The 21,856-nt window shown below is 44.9% G+C and overlaps 1 protein-coding gene across 1 annotated transcript in view; it reads right to left on the bottom strand.

Moving 5' to 3' along the window:
• Positions 1-21,856, bottom strand: part of KSR2 (kinase suppressor of ras 2) — a 400,863-nt gene that overhangs the window by 239,124 nt on the left and 139,883 nt on the right. The window contains exon 4 of the mRNA XM_060119067.1: positions 9,303-9,816. Coding sequence (XP_059975050.1) covers positions 9,303-9,816 — 514 coding nt within the window. The remainder of the gene's footprint in view (positions 1-9,302; positions 9,817-21,856) is intronic.

Here is a 21,856-nt window from a genome sequence, read left to right as displayed (position 1 = left end):
GTTCACTGCAGCTCTATTTACAATAGCCAGGACATGGAAGCAACCTAAGTGTCCATCAACAGATGAATGGATAAAGAAGATGTGGCACATATATACAATGGAATATTAGTCAGCCATAAAAAGAAATGAAACTGAGTTATTTGTAGTGAGGTGGATGGATCTAGAGTCTGTCATACAGAGTGAAGTCAGTCAGAAAGAGAAAAACAAATACTGTATGCTAACACATATATATGGAATTAAATAAAAATGGTCATGAAGAACCTAGGGGCAAGACAGGAATAAAGACGCAGACCTAATAGAGAATGGACTTGAGGATATGGGGAGGGGGAAGGGTAAGCTGGGACGAAGTGAGAGAGTGGCATGGACATATATACACTACCAAACGTAAAATAGATAGCTAGTGGGAAGCAGCTGCATAGCACAGGGAGATCAGCTCGGTGCTTTGTAACCACCTAGAGGGGTGGGAGGGAGGGAAGAGACATAGGGATATATGTATATGTATAACTGATTCACTTTGTTATAAAGCAGAAACTAACACACAATTGTAAAGCAATTATATTCCAGTAAAGATGTTAAAAAAAAGAAAAAAAAGAGTCTGCATGCCTCAACCAGAAGTGCCACAGCTAAGACCTGGAGCAGCCAAATAAATAAATTAAAAAATTTTTAATATAAAATAAAAGAAATAAAAATGAAAGGATTTTTCAAGAGAAGCTGTGGGTGAAGGGTGAACTCAACTTTTTCATCTTCCAAAAGTGGAACTGACCTTGGGTGGACTTTCTAGCTCTAATCCTTCGAATCTAAAGGGGCAATGTCAGCTCTGTTAATAGACCACACTGCTCGTGGGAGAATTGCCTCTGATGGGTGAATTGTACATCGAATGGGAGTTCTTGGTATGAACTTGAAACTCCTGATGAGGAATCCACAGCCTTGGGGATCCTTGAGTAGCATGACTGTTATAACTGGGCATGTCCCCTGCAGGGACCCTAGGAGCTATACTGATGGAGGTTTTACGAGAGCTCTTGTCCCCTAAGCCAGGATGGTCCCCACACCTGCTTAATGTGGACCTCACCACCTTGCATCTGAACGGCCACTTGGAGGTGAGGGCAAGGAAGAGCAGCCCCCGAGGACCCACAGAAGAGATGCCTGCTGCTGCCGTGCATCAGTCAGATGCCAAGAGTGATCAGTATTAATCTCGTGTGTCTAAATGCTTAACTAGACCTAAAAGAACCCCGTGTACGAGCCCAGCAGAAGCCTTTCTATTTTAATGAATATGCTGTGATATAAAACCAATCACTCCACTCTCGCCCTTATAAATATATTACAGATTGTCGTAATAATTAGCACAATGATCTGTAGGTGTGTGTCAGTGTATTTGAGTGTTTGCCCATAATTAGTTTTCTAAACTAAATGAAAAGAGCCCCCTTGAATTCTTATTTACATAAGGAATCTGTGGGGGAGAGCCTATTCTCATATAAGCTACAAATGGCATCGATATCTCAGATACAGAAATGTGAATTCACTGGAATGAAGAGTCAGAGTGAGGATCGAGTATGGGTTTCATCCAGCCCGTTCTCTTTGCTCCCAGGTCAGCTGAGGTTTTCACACTCTGCCCCAGAGGTAGCAGAGACATGAACCCAGGAATGTTCTAGATGAGCTTTGAGGAGACAGAAGAATTTCTAAAGAGATAAGGTATGAAGGTCATAAAGGGAATGTTTATATTTATGCAGAACTAATAACGGCAAGTCACAGTGGGAAAGCCATACAGTGTGGTTCCAGTAACGAAGGAAGGGAAGTAGACATATGATAGATACACATACAAACACAACATACGTACACAAGGACTTTTATCAACGTATTAAGAGCAGCTCTAGATGTTCTCTGTGGCAAGGGGAAGGGGACTTGGACCCTGGATGGCTTACATTTTATACTGCCTTTATTTTCAAAACAAAGTCCCTTCTGTAGTTAAAATTATCATTGGAAATTATGCTTTAAAAGAATTTGCAAAAAAAAAGGGGATTTACAATAGAATTCCTTTTTAATACTGAGCTACTCTTATGCATTTAAAATGTGATTCAGTTCACAGAAATCCAGTGTACCCTTTCAGATGTTCTGACAAAAGAGAGCAAGTCATTTATTTGTGTGATGAGTGGACGAATGGGGGAATCAAAAGACAGACAACTCAGCACACACTTCAGAATTGTTAGGTTTTTCCTTTTTCCAACACAGTAACCGTGGAATCCCTGGACTGAAGGCCAAGAGGACCAGAATCCCTGAGATTGCTCCCTCAATGTTTCAAACGGCTGACCGTAAGGAATCAGCGCCAGCTTACCTATGTAAGTGTGTCCACAAAGCCAGAGGGAGAAGAGAGACGGGTAAGAACACTGGGGAGACTTAGTAACCCCCAATGTTTATGCCTAAGTCTATCTATAGGATTATATCCACAGATCTATGTCAGTGTTTCCCAGCCTTTTTTCAATGACCCCTTAAAGAAGCCTTTTAGATATTTTTTTCCAATCGTCACCCCCAACTCCCAATGAAATTTTAATACCACAGATATACTGGGTATCTATTTATGTATATGACTCTATGGAGATCTGCAAACTATTATATCAAGGTTTTTCTTCCCCACCTCTCTCCCCTAAAAACCCGTTTGTGTCCCGTTAGGGGTGATTCACCCCTGTGAGAATGCATGTTATGTGTGTGTGTGTAAAACAAAAGGTCCAGCATATACTATCTACTTTCTTCATCATGTGTCCTGCGTTGTCTCAATTTCCACAACAGTCAGGTATTACTTTTACCGGGGAAAAAATAGGACTTTTTCCCCCCTCTGTGTGTGTATGCATGCACGTGTATATGTGTGTGTGTTTTGGTAGTGCTACAGGAGTAAAATCACACTCATAAATTCAAATGCAAAACAAAAGAAAAGAAGAAAGTAAAAAGGACCCTGAGAATGCATACAAAGCAGGAGCAACGGTTTTGGCCAATACCAATCACAACAGTTCTGATCCAGCTCAACGTACCTGGACTGCAAGGCTACCAGTGATGAGAGACATACTATAGCTCATACAGTCTTGTTTTCCTGCCCTGCTCTTTCTACAAATGCCCATGAGGTACTACTGGGGACAGGACTGAAAGCCGAGCAGACCATCTGCTGAACAGCACTGTGGGTACACCTGAGAGTGCCAAGAATTACTGGTCTCAAACACAGTCTTCCTCCCACCCAGCACCCACCAGGGTACTGGTGCTGGAAAGCTCACAGGAACCAATAGTTTTGAAAGATTCGGTTCTGTTCAGAAAGACCTGTGACGTCGGATACCCCACTTCATCCCGTGGAGAGGAAATAAAAGTAGGCTTAAAACTGCCAAGTTGGCAACAAAGAACCATCCCCAGCAGGGCTACCAGGGAGAAGGAGAGAAGAAACCAGACATTAAGCAGAGAACTGAAACCAGAATGAGCCGAGTAATTCTGGAAGTGCCTTTGGCTACATTCCACAGCATAAAAGGCTGACTACTCGAGCCTCCTCACCCACGCCCCAGTGGGGTTTATTCCCAAATCAAAGCTGTCCCGAGTGGGAAGAACCCCCAGAATAAAAAAAACCACTATATACAGTTTGACCCTTGAACAACGTGGGTTCGAACTGCGTGGGTCCACTTATACATGGATTTTTTTTTTCAATAAGTCATACATGATCTGTGGTTGGAACTGCGGATATGGAAGGCCAACAATGGGACTTGAGATACGTGGATTTTGGTATCCTTGGTGGGTCCTGGAACCAATCCCCTGTGGATACCGAGGGATGACTGTATATCTGACACAAGTTTCACAAAACAATACTAATACTTAGCCTCACTACATGCAATGCATTCCAATATAATCTAGTCTAGGATAGTCTATTTCATATTTTTTAATGCTGGTCACAGCCCACTAAAATAAGCTCCTTAAGAAAAGGGAACCCTTGTACACTCTTGGTGGGAATGTAAAATTCATGCAGCCACTGTGGAAGTAATATGCAGGTTTCTCAAAAAACTAAAAATAAAACTACCATATCACCCAGCAATTCTACTCCTGGGTATATATCCCAAAAAACCAAAAACACTAATTCAAAAAGGTACATGCACCCCAATGTTCACAGCAGCATTATCTACAACTGCCAAGATATGGAAGCAACTTAAGTTTCCATCCACAGATGACTGGCTGAAGGAGACGTGGTACATATATACAATGGAATGCTACTCAACCATAAAAAAGAACAAAATTTTGCCATGTGCAGCAACATGGATGGACTTGGAGGGCATTATGCTAAGTGAAATAAGTCAGAGAAAAAACAAATACTGTATGATATCACTTACATGTGGAATGGAATGTAAAAAATACAACCAACTAGTGGATATAACAAAAAAGCAGCAGACTCACAGATATAGAAAACAAACGAGTGGTCACCAGTGGGGAGAGGGAAGGGGGAGGGGCAACATAGGGGTAGGGCAGTAAGAGGTACAAACTATTAGGTATAAAATAAACTACAAGGATATATTGTACAATATATGGGGCATATAGCCAATATTTTCTAATAACTATAAATGGAGTATAACTGTTAAGAATTGTGAATCATTATATTCTACACCTGTAACTTATATAATACTATACAGTAACTATATTTCAATTTAAAAAATAGACCAAAAAAATAAGCTCCTTGACACTGGTCTTGGCAATGATTTTTTGGGTATGACACCAAAAGCACAAGGAAAAATAAATAAGTGGGACTATATCAAACTAAAAAGCTTCTGCATAGCAAAAGAAACAGTCCAAAAATGAAAAGGCAATCTACAGAATGGGAGAAAATACTTGCAAACCATATGTCTGATAAGGGGTTAATAACCAAAATACATAAGGAACTCCTACAACTAACTCAATAGAAAAAAAAAAAAAAGGATACAATTAAAACATGGGCAAAAGACCTGAATAAACATTTTTCCAAAGAAGATTTACAAATTTACAAAAGGCCAACATGTATATGAAAGGGTGTTCAGCATCACTAATTATCAGGGAAATACAAATCAAAACCACAATGAGATATCACCTCACACCTGTTGGAATGGCTACCATGTCAAAGACAAGAGATAACAAGTGTAGGTGAGGATGTGGAGAAAAGGGAACTCTTGGGCACTGCTGATAAGAATGTACATTGGTGCAGCCACTATAGAAAACAGTATGGAGTTTCCTCAGAAATTTAAAAATGGAACTACCATATGATCCAGCAATCCCACTTCTGGGTATATATCCAAAGAGGATGAAATTATCATCTCAAAGAGATATCTGCACCCCCGTGTTCACTGCAGCATTGTGCACAATAGCCAAGATAGGGGAGCAACCTAAATGCACACTGATGGATGAATGGATAAAGAAAATATGGCATACACACACACACACACACACACACAATGGAATATTATTCAACCACAGAAAAGAAAACATCCTGCCATTTGCAACAACATGGATGGGACTTGAGAGCGTTATGCTAAGGGAGATAAGTCAGACAGAGAAAGATGAATACTGCATGATCTCACTTATATGTGGAATCTAAAAACATAGAATTCATATAAACAGAGAGTAGAATGGTGGTTGCCAGGGATTAGGGGGTGGGAGAAATGGGGAGATGCTGTTCAAAGGGTACAAACTTCCAGTTACAAGGATAGGTTCTGGCGAATCTAACGTACAATATGTTGACTGTTTAACAATATTATATTGTTAGCATTTGAAAGTTGCTAAGAGAGCAAATCTTAACTGTTCTCACCACAAAAAAAAAGGTAATTATGCGAGGTGATGGATGTGCTAACTAACCTTATTGTGGTAATCGTTTCATAATACGTGTGTGTACTAAGTCATCACATTGTACACCTTGAACTTACACAGTGTTATTTGTCAATTACATCTCAATAATGCTGGGGCAAAAAACAAACAGCCAAAGGGCAGCCTGTCTCACTTCGCCCCCAGCTTGTAGATTAAAAGATCGTGTGTCTCTCAAGCCAGGTTCTGCCTTCTGGTCAAATTCCACCTCACTCTGTGATCAACACAGCGATGAGTGAGGGAGATGCACAGTCTGGGGAAACCATGGCCAGCAAACCCCAGATGTCCCTCCCACCTTCCACAGCAGCAACCTGCGTTCCTAGCCTTCCTGCAACCCTCCCCACGTCCTGAGGTCTCAGTAGCCAGTCTCTCTGGCTCTCACAAAACCATAAAAATAAGGACTCCCCTGGTGGTGCAGTGGTTAAGAATCCGCCTGCTAATGCAGGGGACACTGGTTCGAGCTCTGGTCCAGGAAGATCCCACATGTCGCGGAGCAACTAAGCCCGTGTGCCACAACTACTGAGCCTGTGCTCTAGAGCCCATCAGCCACAACTACTGAAGCCTGAGTGCCTAGAGCCCGTGCTCCGCAGCTAGAGAAGCCACCGCAATGAGAAGCCCACGCACCGCAACGAAGAGTAGCCCCCGCTCACCGCAACTAGAGAAAGCCTGCGTGCAGCAATGAAGACCCAACGCAGCCAAAATAAGTAAGTAAAATATAAATAAATTTATATAAAAACCCCACAAAAATCAAGCCCAACTCCAATCAGAAAAGCATCAACCCTCTGTTAAGTCTCTGATGTCCCAAATATGTCTGGTGAAGTGGTATGTTTCCAATACAGATTTCACACAGAAGCTTGAGTAACCTTTGTAAAATCAGATCTGATCGTGTCTTCCACTTAAATCACTTTAAGGTCTTAGAAGGGAGAATCACTGCCTACACCAGGGCTTCTGCCAGGGCATACTACAGCCAGTGGGCCAAATGCAGCCAGGCACCTGTTTTTAAATAAAGTTTTACTGGAACATCACCACGGCCGCTTCTTCAGCTATTGTCTGTGGCTGCTTTTGCTACGATGGCAGAGATGCCACAGACCACCTGAACTGCAAAGCCTAAAACATTTACTATCTGGCCCTTTACAGAAAAAAGTGTGCCCATGCCTGGCTTTCCTGTCTCTTTTTTCATCATTGTTGTAAAATATATATAACATAAAATTACCATTTTAAACATTTTTAAGGGTACAATTCAGTGGCATTAAGTACATTCACATTGCTGTGCCACCATGGCCACCATCCGTGTCCAGAACTTTTCCACTTCCCAAACTGACACTCTACCCAGTAAACACTACGTCCCCATTCCCCTCCTCCAGCCCCTGGCAACCTCTATTCTACTTTCTCTCTCTGTGAATTTGCCTGTTCTAGGCACCGCACATCCGTTCAATCATACCATAGTTGTCCTTTCGTGTCTGGCTTAGTTCACTTGGCATAAGGTTCCCAAGGTTCATCCATGTTGTAGCGGGTGTCAGAATCTCATTCCTTTCTATGGCTGAATAATATTTCACTGTACGATGGACCACACTGTGTTCATCCCTTCATCTGCTGATGGACACCCGGGTTGTTTCACCTTTTGGCTGTTGTGAACAGTGCTGCCACCTGCCTAACCCAGGACTCCCTTCTTGCATCACCTGCCTGCTCCCTTAGCCACAGAGGCCTTCCGTCAGTTCCTCCAATGGGTAATGCTCCCTTCCTGGAACACCTCCCACCCCTTCCACCATCTTAATCCCTAATTAACCTTCAGTCCAAACAGTTCTTCTGGAAGCCACGCCGACCAAACCCTCCCCAGTCCCCCCACTCACCTCCCTGCCACTGCAAACTCAATCAGCTCCACAAGCTCTGACGGCATCCTGCACTTTCTCCTGATAGCCTGTAACACTGTTTGTAAGTACTGGACATAAGATTGTAACACCCATGTGTGGTTACTGGATTAGTGTCAGTCTTCACGAGGCCGAGGGCTATGTCTCTTTCCTTTCCATTGTACCCTGCCAACTAGCCCAGAGTCTAGAACGCACCACATTTCATCAATTCTAAGATGCACACAGGATGTATCTTATGATCAACGTCTTAGATTCACCCGCATATGGTAGTGAGAGCTCACGAAACACCGGCTAAATCGTTGAAATGGAAATGCAGTGAACCGCTCCCCAGTGCTTCCCCCACCTCAGAGCTCCCAGAACCGGGGTCCACGCCTTTCACACACGACAGTTCCCAAATTTAGACTCTTCCCCGCATCTCCTCATAGGATTATCCATAACCATTTTATCTTCTATGCCTCAGATGCAATTTTGTTAAAGGTAAATATTTAAAACGTGCTACTCACTTCTGTGACCCTGTTTAGCACTTCTTCCATTTTTAATACACTGAGACCTCAAAAACCTGCAAGGGACCCAGGTCACAGTCAGCCTCTGAGGGTCCCTGGAGGGAGCTGCCCCATTTCTCTCATTAGCCAGCATACAGCCACAAACACCGTGTCGCCCTCTGCTGGCAGCAAGTCCCACCCACGCCCCCCCTCCCCCCGCCCGCAAGCCAGAGCCAGGCACAGCCCATGTCAACTTTCAGGATTTTTCTCCCCTGGGTGCCTGTGGCCCCACCTGCAGCTTCTGTGGGACGACCTTTGCTCTGACAGTCCACTTATCCGCTCCCTGAGCCACCTCCCACCCCCAGCAGACCTGGGCATGTATCTCAGGTATAAACACAGAGCAAGTCCCAGGCACAGGGTCAGTCAGAGCAGCACCATCCAGCATCGCAGCCACTTGACACAGGTAGCCATTCCACACTTGGAAGGTGGCCAGTATGAATTGAGATGAGCTGCTGGTGTGAAATACCCTCCAGATTTCAAAGACTCAGTGTGGAGAAAAGAATGCAAAGTATTTCCGTAATACTACTTTACACTGATTCTATGCTGAAGTGATCATGTTTTACTATATTGGGTTAAATGACATATCATGAAAGTTAATATCACTTGTTTCTTTTTACTCTTTTAAGGCAGCTACTAGACAACGTAAGGTCGCGTATGCAGCTGGCGTCCTATTTCTTGGGGCAGCACTAAGATAGACTCTGCGGGGACTCTGGCAATTTTCCCTGTAAAGGGCCAGACGGTAAAGATTTCGGCTTTTCGGGCCACACTCAACTCGGCCATCGTAGCAGGAAAGCACCCACAGACAAAACAGAACGGGATGAATCTGGATGCGTTGCAATAAATTCAGATTTGGCTCCTGGGCTATAGTTTTACGACTCCTACTTTACAGCATTAATAGTATTAAAAGGGGTCATTTCTGGGAAATTCCAGACCAGCCATTAGGGAAAATCCACCTTTCATTCAACTGGAGGAGGGAAATACAAGTTGATTTGAAGCTTCCCTGACCGGGAGGCTCAGCTGCCCCCGGGAACCCACCAAATGCACTCACTTGGGCGTGTGGGCCTCGTCTATGCGGTGACCCAGCTGGAACTCGTGGGACTTGCTCCGATGCAGGGCCGTGAAACCCGGGATCAGGTGGATCAGCTTCCGGGAGGAAGGCGGCGGGGTCCCCGGGGGCTTCAGCTTGTTCTTCCTCCTCATGGGTGGCGTGCCGGGCGGGGTCACGGTGGTGACGATGTTGGGGGTGCGCGGCGGGGTGCGGACCGTGTGCCGCTGCCGGGGCGACGGAGGCAGGGACCGGTGGCCCGACTCCAGTGGCAGGGGCGGGCACAGGCCCGGGTAGGCGTCCACCGTGAGCCTGTCCACGTGGGTGTACACGGGGGCCCCCAGGCTGGGGCTGGCGTGACAGTAGTGCTGGACGCACTTGGACTGGACCCTGGGGCTCTGGGAGAGGTGGGTGCGGATCCACGGGGTCGGCTCCGGGGGGCACACGGGGTGGTTCTCCTTCCCCGTCTCCGTGGTGGGCCACTGGATGGTCCAGTCTTGTTTGGAAAGGTTGCCTCCTGAGTTGGGACAAAGGAGCAGAGACGACAGATGAGCCACGAGAAAGCGGATGAATTACACTGTAGGCACATTACCATAGACGCGCACTACACCGTAGACACCGTGCACCGTGCGGGTGCTGATTACGGCGTGCTCTGTACGCACATTTACATAAATAATGCACGGTATGCTGTGTGCACATTTACATAAATTATGCACGGTAGGCTGTACACATATTTACATAAATTCAACCACACCCACTTGGCCCCTCCAAAAAGGATGAAACCCTTTAGTTGACCGTCTTACCATAATCCCCATTCAACGGGCTTGCCCTCCACTGTCCAGGGTTGGGGAGCCCACAGCTCAAATGTCCAAGGAAAGAGCATGGCAGGTGTGGGGAGAGGCGAGGAGGATGGTAAGGACTAAAGCATAGAGGCAGAAAGGAGACTTTCTTGTCTTACAACAGTTTATTAGAAAAAATGGAGCACTAAAAAAAAATCCTACTGCCTGAATGCAACTTGAGGTTTTTTCCAGCCCTGATATAAGCTAAGTCAGAAAATAAAACTAAATCCTACAGTGCATTAACATTTTTCACTCATTTGCTGTATTAAGAGTGCAAATACGGGGCCTCCCTAGTGGCGCAAGTGGTTGAGAGTCCGCCTGCCGATGCAGGGGATACGGGTTCGTGCCCCGGTCTGGGAGGATCCCATATGCCGCGGAGCGGCTGGGCCCGTGAGCCATGGCCGCTGGGCCTGCGCGTCCGGAGCCTGCGCGTCCGGAGCCTGTGCTCCGCAACGGGGGAGGCCACAACAGTGAGAGGCCCGCATACCGCAAAAAAAAAAAAAAAAAAAAAAAGAGTGCAAATACGTATTTGGTCTACACATACAGACTCTTAGGCTACAACGTGCAGTCCTACATCCTCTACACTAAGAGATGTAAAAGCGTAAGGGTCAAATACTGGGACCAAACGTTCAGGCTCCAAAACCATCTAAGTCAGGGCAGGCACTTTCCTGGGTCCCTCTTCTGGTGTCTTCTCGAAGGCAATATATGGTGACAATGGGGAAACTGGCTCAGGAGGCTGAAGGGACAGGTGAGGGCAGACCTCCAGGCCCATGTGGATTTTATACCAAGTTCAACAGGAAGCCATTGAGGGTTTTGATCTAAAGTTCATTTCTCTAGTTAGCATCTATCACCATACAAAGATATCACATTATTACTGACTATATTCCCCACGCTGTAACTAGACTTATCGTGGTGATCGTTTTGTAATATATAGAAATTTCAAATCACTATGCTGTATACCAGGAAGTAACAGAGTGTTGTAGGTCAATTATACTTCAAAAGACAAACAAACTTATAGAAAAGGAGATCAGATTTGTCATTACCAGAGATGGGGGTGCGGAGGAGGGGAACTGGATGAAGGCAGGCAAAAGGTACAAACTTCCAATTATAAGATAAATAAGTACTAGGGATGTGCTGTACCACATGATTAATATAATTAATACTGCCATTTGTTACACAGGGAAGTGGTTAGGAGAGTAAATCCTAAGAGTTCTCATCACAAGGAAAAAACTAGTTCTTCTTCTTTTTTTTGTGTCTATATGAGATGATGGATGTTCACTAAACCTATTGTGGTCATCACTTCATCATGTATGTAAGTCAAATCGTTATGCAGTACACCTTAAACATACACAGTGCTGTACGTCAATTATTTCTCAACAAAACGGGAAGAGAGAGAGAGAGAGAGAAAGGTAATAGATGATAGACAAATAGATAGTAGATGATAGATAGATAGATAAAATTTAACTAATCCAAAAAAATCTAATACAGTTCATTTCTCAAATCACTGAGGCTGCTGCTTGGACAAGGAGAACCCAGTTAAAGGGTATCACAGGGCTCCCGGTGAGAGAGGATGCTGGCTTCCACTTGGGTGGTGGCAGCACAGATGAAGAGAAGTCAGTAGGTATCAAGAGAGGACCACAGGGCTTCCCTGGTGGCGCAGTGGTTAAGAATCCACCTGCCAATGCAGGGGACATGGGTTCGAGCCCTGGTCCGGGAAGATCCCACACACCGCGGAGCAACGAAGCCCGTGTGCCACACCTACTGAGCCTGCGCGCTAGAGCCCGCGTGCCACAACTACTGAGCCTCCGCTCTACAGCCCATGCTCCGCAACAAGAGAAGCCACCGCAATGAGAAGCCCGCACACCACAACGAAGAGTAACCCCCGCTCGCCACAACTAGAGAAAGCCCGCATGCAGCAACAAAGACCCAACGCAGCCAAAAATAAATAAATAAATTTCTTTATTTTTAAGAAGAGAGAGAGAGGACCACATGGCAGGACCTGGCAGAAGGCGATTGAGTGGGCCCTCCCATTACAGGCCAAGTTGAAATAAATTCCAACTCGTGGCCGACTGGCAATAACAATAATAATTACTATAAGGACCATAACAAGAGCTAATTTATAGAGCATTTGACAGTTTACAAAGTGTTTTCATGAACACTGACTCACTGCCCCTTTTTTAATTAAAAACAACTCATTTTGTTATTACATATTCATTATAGAAAAATTAGAAAATTCGGATAAGGAAAAAGGCAATGTTGTTCTACAGCCTAGCCATCCTGCCTATTATTGCTTGGCTGTGGAGCCTGCCAGCTGGTTTGCTGTGCTTTTTTTTTTTTTTTTAAGAAACGCCATAAGATCTTATTTAGTGGTTTGTCATCTCTTTTCTTCATTTGTTATATTGAGACTGTTCCACATCTTACTTAATTTTCATAAATCTGTGTGCAAAGGGCCATTTTGATCTCTACTTTGTAGATAAGGAAATGTATGTGCAGAGAGGAAGATGTTTCCAAGGTTACAGCAGAGATGGAGCTGGCCTCTGGGATTCAAACCCAGGATCTTGGCCAACTCAACAACGAGGGCACGGGGCCTCTAGGACAGTGGGACCTGCATTCACCGAAGACCCTGGACCGTCCTAATCAGCAAAATGGAAGCAGGAGCTGGAGCAAGGGCTACTCCTGGCAAGAGTCTCCCTTTTCCTTCCTCCCAGACTTTGCCAGAGCATTCTACCAAAATCACCATCACTATGGTGTGTTGATTCTCAAATATTTACACATACACATTAGCCCAGGGACTAAGAGAGCCAGCTCTGGAGTCAGATGACTTGGCCCTAATTCTGGCTCTCCTACTTCCTGGCTGTGTGACCTTGGACACTCATCAAACTTCTCTGAGTCTTAGCTTTATCAGCAGTGAAACAGGACAATAGTAGACCTGCTCTGGGGGAATATTATGAGGATCAAATGCAATAACACAAGCAGTGTGCTGAGCCCAGCACCTGGCACCCAGCAGGCCCTCCATAAATGTTAGTTGATTGTACTGTAATTCTCAACACCATGGTGATGCGTTGCTACCTCCCGTTTAAAGCGTATGCACCTGTGCTGAGAGCTGAACATGGCACCAGGTGACGTCACCTCCCTGTGTACCTCTCGGAAGGTGAAGTTCAGAGAGGCTGAGTAGCTCTGAGAGCTGGGGGCTGACAGAGAATCAAGCCCGGATCAGCTTGGTTCACCCAGCAAGCTCTGGACTGATGTATTTGCTCAGGAAATACAAACACATTGCCAAATGAGCCTAAGTAAAACATGTGTACAAAAGTAAATCTATTTTTTTAAGTTATCTTAATCACATACCACACTCCACGGCCACAGGGAAGTATTTTGGGCATTATCGCTAGAGCTCATGCTCCCCTGAGTGAAGTGAAAAGAATATGGGACTGCGACTCAGAGAGATCCAGCTTAGAACTCTGGTTCCACTGCTGATCAGCTCTGTGATCTTGGGCCAGTTACTTGACCTCTCTGAGACTCTGGGGGTTTGTAAAATGAGAATGAATAATCATGGCTCCCTTGGAGGGTGCAGTGAGGATTAAACACATTCATTCATTCATTCACCCAAGTATATTTCACAAATATCTGAACTCTTCTTGTATACCAGGCACTGTTCTAGGCACCGGGATACGACAATGAACAAAAGAGACGAAAGTTCCTGTCCTCACAGAGCTCATGCTCTTGGTAAGGAAACAGAGAAGAAAAGGGGATGAACAAAAAAGTAACATTATATTACTTATAAGATGGCATATATAATATAATGTCTATAATATGTCAGTGATAATAAATGCCATGGAGGAAAAGAAAGCTGGACGTGGGCACCAAAAAAGAGTATTGGGGCTACTTCAATCAGAAAAGGATGCGGACGTGACAGTGGGCATTTGAGCAAATATCAGAGAGAAGCAAGGAGCGAGTTAATGAGATAAAATGAGTCGAGCTGTCAGCACAGAGCCTGGACCACATGATGATGCAGACGAATGGGCGGGTGCTTGAGGATGAGTGAGACGTCTATTCTGGATGTCTGGGACTCGTCTAGCCTGCTCCCCAGGCATTCGCTATACCAGCGCCTGGGGTCGGGCGTCTGTCTCCCCTGTCCTCGGGATGCTCACAGGCCAGTGGGAAGATCAACGATTAAATAAGCACTCACTGCAATTGCACTCCCAGGTATAGACCCAAAGGAATTGAAAGCAGCACTCAAATGTTTGTATGTGAATGTTCACAGCAATGCTAGTCACAACAGCCAAGAGGTAGAAACAACCCAAATGCCCATCGACTGACAAATGGATAGAGTAAATGTGGTGTGTCCATACAACGGAATATGATTCCACCATCAAAAAGAATGAACTACTGGGCTTCCCTGGTGGCGCGGTGGTTGAGAGTCCGTCTGCCGATGCAGGAGACACGGGTTCGTGCCCCGGTCCAGGAAGATCCCACATGCCGCGGAGCAGCAGGGCCCGTGAGCCATGGCCACTGAGCCTGCACGTCCAGAGCCTGTGCTCCACAACGGGAGAGGCCACAGCAGTGAGAGGTCCGCGTACCACAAAAAAAAGCCACTGCGTCCTTATTGTGGTTGAATTGTATGCCCCCCAAAGCTATGTTGAAGCCCTAACCCCCAGTGCCAGTGAATGTGACCTTATTTGCAGATAGGGTCTCTGCAGATGTAATCAAGTTAAGATGAGGAAACAGTGGATTAGGGCGCACCTTAAACCCAATGACTGGTGTCCTTAAGAAGAGGAAAGGACACACAGAGGAGGAGGCCACGTGAAGACAGAGGCAGAGATTGCAGTGACGCAGCTACAAGCCAAGGATCGCCAGCAGCCACCAGAAGCTGGGAGAGAGGCACGGGACACATTCTCCCCTACAGGCTTCTCCTTGATTCTTCTCCACCAACACCTTGATTTTAGACTTCAAGCCCCCCAGAATTGGGAGAGAATACATTTCTGCTGTTTCAAGCCATCTAGTTTGTGGTGGTTTTGTTACAGCAGATCAAGGAGACTAACAGAGCCTTCCACCAGGAGTCAACAACATTTACTGAATACGGACTGCGGAGTTATGATAGAAAAGTTAGCATTTGGAGGGCCCTGCCAGGCCCAGTTAGGAGATTCAGTGCTTGTCTTACCTGCCCTGTAAGGTAGGTGTTATTGATCTGTTTTATAAATGAGTTCTATAAAGTCCCATAGCTGGTATTAACCTTCACCTTCACGCTTCCCCTTTATCACATGGCATCTGAAGTTGAGCTGGGATCCACTACCCCCCACAGCCTACAGTTCCTCCAAACACACACACACACACACACACACACACACACACACACACACACAGAACTCCATGAGATTCAAGGAAGCACTGAGTTGGTCCCAAGGATCGCTGTCCTAAAGTTTCAAAGTCTGAGAGATAAAAAGTGTGGAAGAGAAGCTTTACTCTTTCCAAATTCCCTTCTCCATCAAATTCTCTCCTCCTTCACCCTTACATTAAAAAATCAGAAGTTTGGGGATGCAGAAGCAAAAAGCCTCATTTCATTAACCAAATTGCCAGCTGCTCAACTGACAGGGATTCAACTTCTCTCTGCCGACGCTTCAGAAGTGTTTCACTGATGGGCTATATTACATCAACTCTTCAGCCCTCTCTCTTTTGATCCTCTTTTTAATAAAGTCTGAGGCAAGAGGGTAATTTTTCATTTTAAATAGGGAAGGTGTGGCACCAAGGTGCTCTGGGAGTTATTAATCGTAGCCTTTGCTATCTTGTCATCTGTTTCTGGAAAATCATTTTATTTCAAGTCTTGAATGGGGTGGGGAGAAAGGAATAGGTTTTAAGAAATGAAAGGTCTAAGGATTGATTAAAGACATTTCAAGGTGCAGGGATTTTTCTTTTGACATTCTCTGATAAGTGACCAAGAGAAATAAAAGCCATTCTCAAGGGAGAAAGTGATTTCAGAAAGTCTAGGCAAGTGCCTAACTTCTTTGTCCCTTCCCATTAACATTTTATATACAGGGAAACGTCTGGCTTGGACTTTGTCTGAATTTCAGTGCCAGCATCAGAATGCATATATGCTACTATTCCAGAATCACCCCTGCTTGTAACTTTTGTGAATATTTCAAAACACTTGTTAGTTTAATCCTCACAACTTTCCGGCAAGAAACAGAACTTTTAGAGGCTGGCTGAAAATATTTCAGTGGAGTCATTGGTAAAGCAAAAAAATAGTAACAATAATAATTATTATTAACACTAACAACAGTTACTGTTTATTGAGCACCTACTATGCACCAAAGAGTATTCTAAGTATTTTACATGTACCACTTCACATTATCCTCACAAGACCCTTTGGAGAAAATTCTGCTACTGTCTTCATGTTATAGTGGAGGAAACGGAGGATCATCTGAGAGACTGAGTGGCCCAAGGTCACACAGCTGATAAGTGGTACAGTGGGGTTTCCAATACAGGTCTGTACCCCTCACCATCCCGATTTTTCTAGGAGCCTCCCAATGCTCTCAGGAAGTGGAGACACAGTCAGAAAGCCCTTGAAAGGCTGAACCATTTTACAAAGACCTTTCGGATCAGCACTGAGGGCAATGCCATCTGACCCTTCAAAAAAAAGTCAAGGGGCTTCCCTGGTGGTGCAGTGGTTGAGAGTCCGCCTGCCGATGCAGGGGACACGGGTTCGTGCCCCGGTCCGGGAAGATCCCACATGCCACGGAGCAGCTGGGCCTGTGAGCCATGGCCGCTGAGCCTGCGCGTCCGGAGCCTGTGCTCCGCAACAGGAGCGGCCACAACAGTGAGAGGCCCGCGTACCGCAAAAAAAAAAAAAAAAAAAAAAAAGTCAAACATGATACTCACTATAGACACAATCCCTGAAAGAGTGAAACCTGAAATTCAGGACGAATTTTCAAGTTTCTGGTTTGTAGTACTTGCAAAAAGAAGCAAATAAGGACAAATGAAAAACAAACCATTGCCAAAGCAATTCAACAGTGGCAAGAATCTTAATCTAAGATCGCATTAATGAGCTTGGCATCCGGCCAAACTGTGGGTTCCTCTGGGCACGGTCTCCACCCCAGGACGTCCCCAAGCTGGACCAAACAAATGCACTGACCCCAGTCCGTGCAGGTCATCTGGGAGATGGGCCAGGGCAGGGAGCTTGGGCTCTGACCCAGTAATGCTTCCTAGGTCCTGCCCTACGAGGCTTTTGCAATTTTATTATCCACCAGGAGATCTAGCCAGATTAACGTTTGGTCATGAACTTTAGGGTAGCTTTTCTGTTCTAACAAAGCTCCTTTTTATAAATAAAAAAAAAAATGGTATTGAGGTGAAATTCACATCAACCATTTTTAAGTGCAGAATTCAGTGACATTTAGTACATTAACAATGTTGTCTCTATCAATTCTAAAAAATTTCCAGGGGCCTCCCTGGTGGCGCAGTGGTTAAGAGTCCGCCTGCCGATGCAGGGGATACGGGTTCGTGCCCCGGTCTGGGAGGATCCCATATGCCGCGGAGCGGCTGGGCCCGTGAGCCATGGCCGCTGGGCCTGCGCATCCGGAGCCTGTGCTCCGCAACGGGAGAGGCCACAACAGTGAGAGGCCCACATACCGCAAAAAGAAAAAAAAAAAAAAAAAAGAAAAAAAAAATTTCCATCACTTCCCCCCAAAAAATCCCATACCTACTAAACAGTCACTCCCCACCTCACCCCCTTCTCTCAGCCTCTGGTAACCACTAATCTGTTTTCTGTCTCTATGGATTTACCTATTCTGGATGTTTCGTACAAATGGAATCATACAATAAATGATCTTTTGTAACTGGCTTCTCTCACTTTGTATCATGTTTTCAAGGCGCATTCTTGTTGTAGCCTGTATCAGAATCTCATTCCTCTTTATGGTTGAATAATATCCCATGATATGGGTAGAACACATTTTGTTCATCTGTTCATGAGTTGATAGACATAAGGGTTGTTTCCACTTTTTGGCTATTGTGAGCAGCACTGCTATGATAATTTGCATACAAGTATGTCTTTGAACAACTGTTTTCAATTCTTTGGGGTATATACCTAGGAGTGGAATGGCTGGGTCACCTGGTAATTCTGTTTAACCTTCTGAGAAACCACCAAACTCTTTTCCACAGTGGCTGCACCATTTTATAGTCCCACCAACAATATACTAGGGTCTGATTTCTCCCAATCTCAGCCAACTCTTGCTATTTCTATTTATTTATTTATTATTATTATTATTGTCATCCTAATGAGTGTTTAACAAAGCACTTTTTTAATAGTACTATTTTTTAATTAATTTATTTATTTGCATTTGGGGGGGCCACGCCCTGCAGCTTGCGGGATCTTAGTTCCCCAACCAGGGATCGAACTCGCACTCTCAACAGTGAGAGCACGGAGTCTTAACCACTGGACTGCCAGGGAAGTCCCAGCCAAGCACTTTCAATCACGGCCATAGCTAACGTTCATTGAGTGCTTACTGTACACCCCGCTGCTGCCCCGCCATCTCTCACCCTGATGCCTTTTATTTCGTTTATTTCTCACGACAGCCCTGTGGGGTTGGTGAGGAAATTAAGGCTTTGGAAAATTAAAACACTTGCCCGAGGCCAAGCTCCAAACCCTGGTGTTCTGACCACAGACCACATTCTCTTGGCAGCTATACATAGCACATCTGAATTAATCCTCACAGCCACGCAGGGTGACATGTATTACCAGCCCCATTTTTCAGATGGAGAGACTGAGCCCCACAGAGCAGCAGGGACCTTCCCTAGGTCCGCCCACGTAGAAGGTGCCAGGTCCATCCGACTCCAAACCCCATGTTCTTTTCCCTCCGCTGTATATTCTTTTACAATATTTAGTGTTTTAATTGTTAAGTACAATTAAAATTGTGACTGGGATGCAGCCAATCTCCAGAATAAAGAGAGCAACCACCACCATCTGTTGGACAGTTTAAACTGAAAAAAAAGCCCTTCCTGGTTAGTAACACGGTTAGAATCTGTATGGAGAAAACTGCAATAAAACAGCTCTGGTGGTGAGAATGTTTGATAGGGCACCAAGCCCTGGAGGTACTGACTGGTTCTGACACTGTACACTGCAGTCTCCTTGGAACCGTGGTTCTGAGCCCCGGTGACCGTCAGCATCACACAGCAGCTCTGAACAGCCTAATACGAACGGTGAGCAGAGTGGATGGCACGGTGCACTGGACTCCAGGATTCCCGGGTTCCAAGCTTCCCACAGAGCTGAGTGCCCACCACCGTTCTCTGTGCATCACCTCCACCCTGCTACCCACTCTCTCTCCTCCCCCTCCTCCTGTTTCATTTTCCTCACACCCCTTACCACTCAGTGGAATTATTCTTTTATATCATCTGTTCTCATTATTCACCATCATTATATTCTATAATATAAAGTCACTGCAAACACTGAAATAGCCAATATTGAACCATGGCTCCTAGTGGAAATACAAGGTTAGGTTCCTATGACCCTCTGGTGACATTTTCATCAACTGATCCCTACATAATCTTGTTTTATGAATATTTCTGTTTAAAGACAGAATCTAATAAGTTATTTAATATCTATGTTGCTGATTCATTAACATTCAACTCGTGGCCAACAGCACTGTCAATCCTGCCTGAAGGAATCTTACATAACACACGTATTTTCTGGAAAGGCACATCGCAGCCTGCTTATGCCCAGGAGCAATGGACAGCACTTCAGCACTATGCTCAGCGGTCATTTTAAACAGAGAAATCACCCCCAAAAAGCACAAAAAATGTGAAAAACTTGAGAAAAAAAAACCACCTCACTGACAGTATGAGAGCTGAAACAAGAAGGCAGAGCATGAACCTCAGCTGAGAACATGAACACCAGGTGACTCAGATTTTTCCCCACTCCACAAATCCAAGTATTGATTTTAGGATTACGAATAAATTTTAGGGAGTAGGCAAATTCACGGAGATGAACACAGAATCCATGAAGAATTAAGACTGACTGATTTATCTGTTTGTTTATCATCTGTCTTTCCCCCTGGAATACAAGCTCTAAGAAGACAGATGCCTGGGCTAGATTTCTCATCACTGCATCACCCAGCACCTAGCACAGTGCTTGGCAACAAATAAATGCAGATGTTTTTCCCCAGCACATATGTATATCAAATCATCATATGGTATCATGTGGTACATCTAAAACTTATACCATGTTATTTGTCAATTATATCTCGATAAGGCTGGGGGAAATTTTTTAAATAAATATAGACTGTTTTGTCTCAATGCATAAATTATACACTGCTTCAATAAATATTTGTGGACTGAATCAACTCTTCATAAATTCTAACTGCTATGACTGATAACCTTGTTTGTATCACCCATCCTGAATTCACCAAGCAGGGAGATGGGAAATACCTTAACACAGCTAAAATCCTATTCATGCCAAGGGCTGCCCTGCAAAGATAAAGTCTTGAGAATAAAGGCCTGGTGACCAGAGAAAAAGAGTAGGAAGATGTCCTTATCTTGATCCTGCCTCCTTCTGGCTCTATGTCCTCTGAGTAATAGATGTGTCTCTGCCCTGCCCCAGCGCCCTGCAGAAGGATGGACTGTCCCCTGGGCCTCTGAGGGACAAGGTGGAGGTAAGAAGGTGGGGGACCCATGGGGCTCAGACCAGTTCCCAGGGATGCAGCAGGAGAGAATCCACACAGGGACAAGCCACACTGGAGAAGGCTGCTCTCTGAGATGCTTCTAATTCCAGAACTCTCTGTCGCTCCATCCCTCTGCCACCCTTTGAGTGACAGGTGTTATATTAGTTCTATAACTTCTTGTGCTGGAAAATTCAAGAAAGTGGAAGGTGGCATTAGATGACCTTAGGTGCGGCAAGGCACCCTATTTTTATCTCCAGACAACTGACTGGTACAGCAGGTTTTCTTAATCCTCCTGCCTTTTCCCTCGCCGTGCGGATTCAGTGGGACCCGCACCTGCCCTCATTTCTCTCCCAATTTCCCTCTGCGGGGAAATTGCTTGTGAAAGCTTTAGAGCCTGGTGTGGCAGGCAGTCAATCTGTTCAGGTTATCCACAGAGACAGAAATGTGGATGCTCCCAGGAAAAAGATGTTGGGAAAACTTTTATTATCCTCTGTCATCCTTCTTAACTGAGGCAGACACCTCCTTGGGCACCAGAGGGCTTTTCGGAGACCTCTAATTTAGCACCTCCTGTGATAACTCCTTGTCACAGAATGGCAGAATCCAACTGAGTTTGAATCCCAGCTCTACTGATTACAAGGTGTGTGACCTGGAGTCAAGTGCTTCACCTCTCTGAACTGCGCTTTGTGTATCACAAAAGGGAATGATAAAAGCACCCACTCCGTAGGGTTGTTTTGAGAATTCATGAAAATAAAGCACTTTGCAAACAGTCTACCTGCCCTCATTGTCATGACTGCTGCTCTTGTTGGTTAGCTGTAATTCTCTTTCATTCCCCAGGCAGCTATGTACGTTCATCTTTTAGATTAGACACCCACTATGTACAAGGCACTTGGATCCACAAAACCAGCAGCTTCTCCATCCACATAGAATTTATACCCTACAAACCAGATTATGAAGACTTAGCGTGAAAAAGAAGTTAAAAAAAAACCTCATTAATAATTTTTATATTAACTACATGTTGAAAGGGTTAAGTTTTTTGGAAATACTGGGCTACATAAAATATATTGTTAAATTTAGT

This window comes from Mesoplodon densirostris, chromosome 15, assembly GCF_025265405.1.
Source record: "Mesoplodon densirostris isolate mMesDen1 chromosome 15, mMesDen1 primary haplotype, whole genome shotgun sequence".
Classification (NCBI taxonomy): Eukaryota; Metazoa; Chordata; class Mammalia; order Artiodactyla; family Ziphiidae; genus Mesoplodon; species Mesoplodon densirostris.
This window is presented reverse-complemented; position numbering and strand designations above follow the sequence as displayed.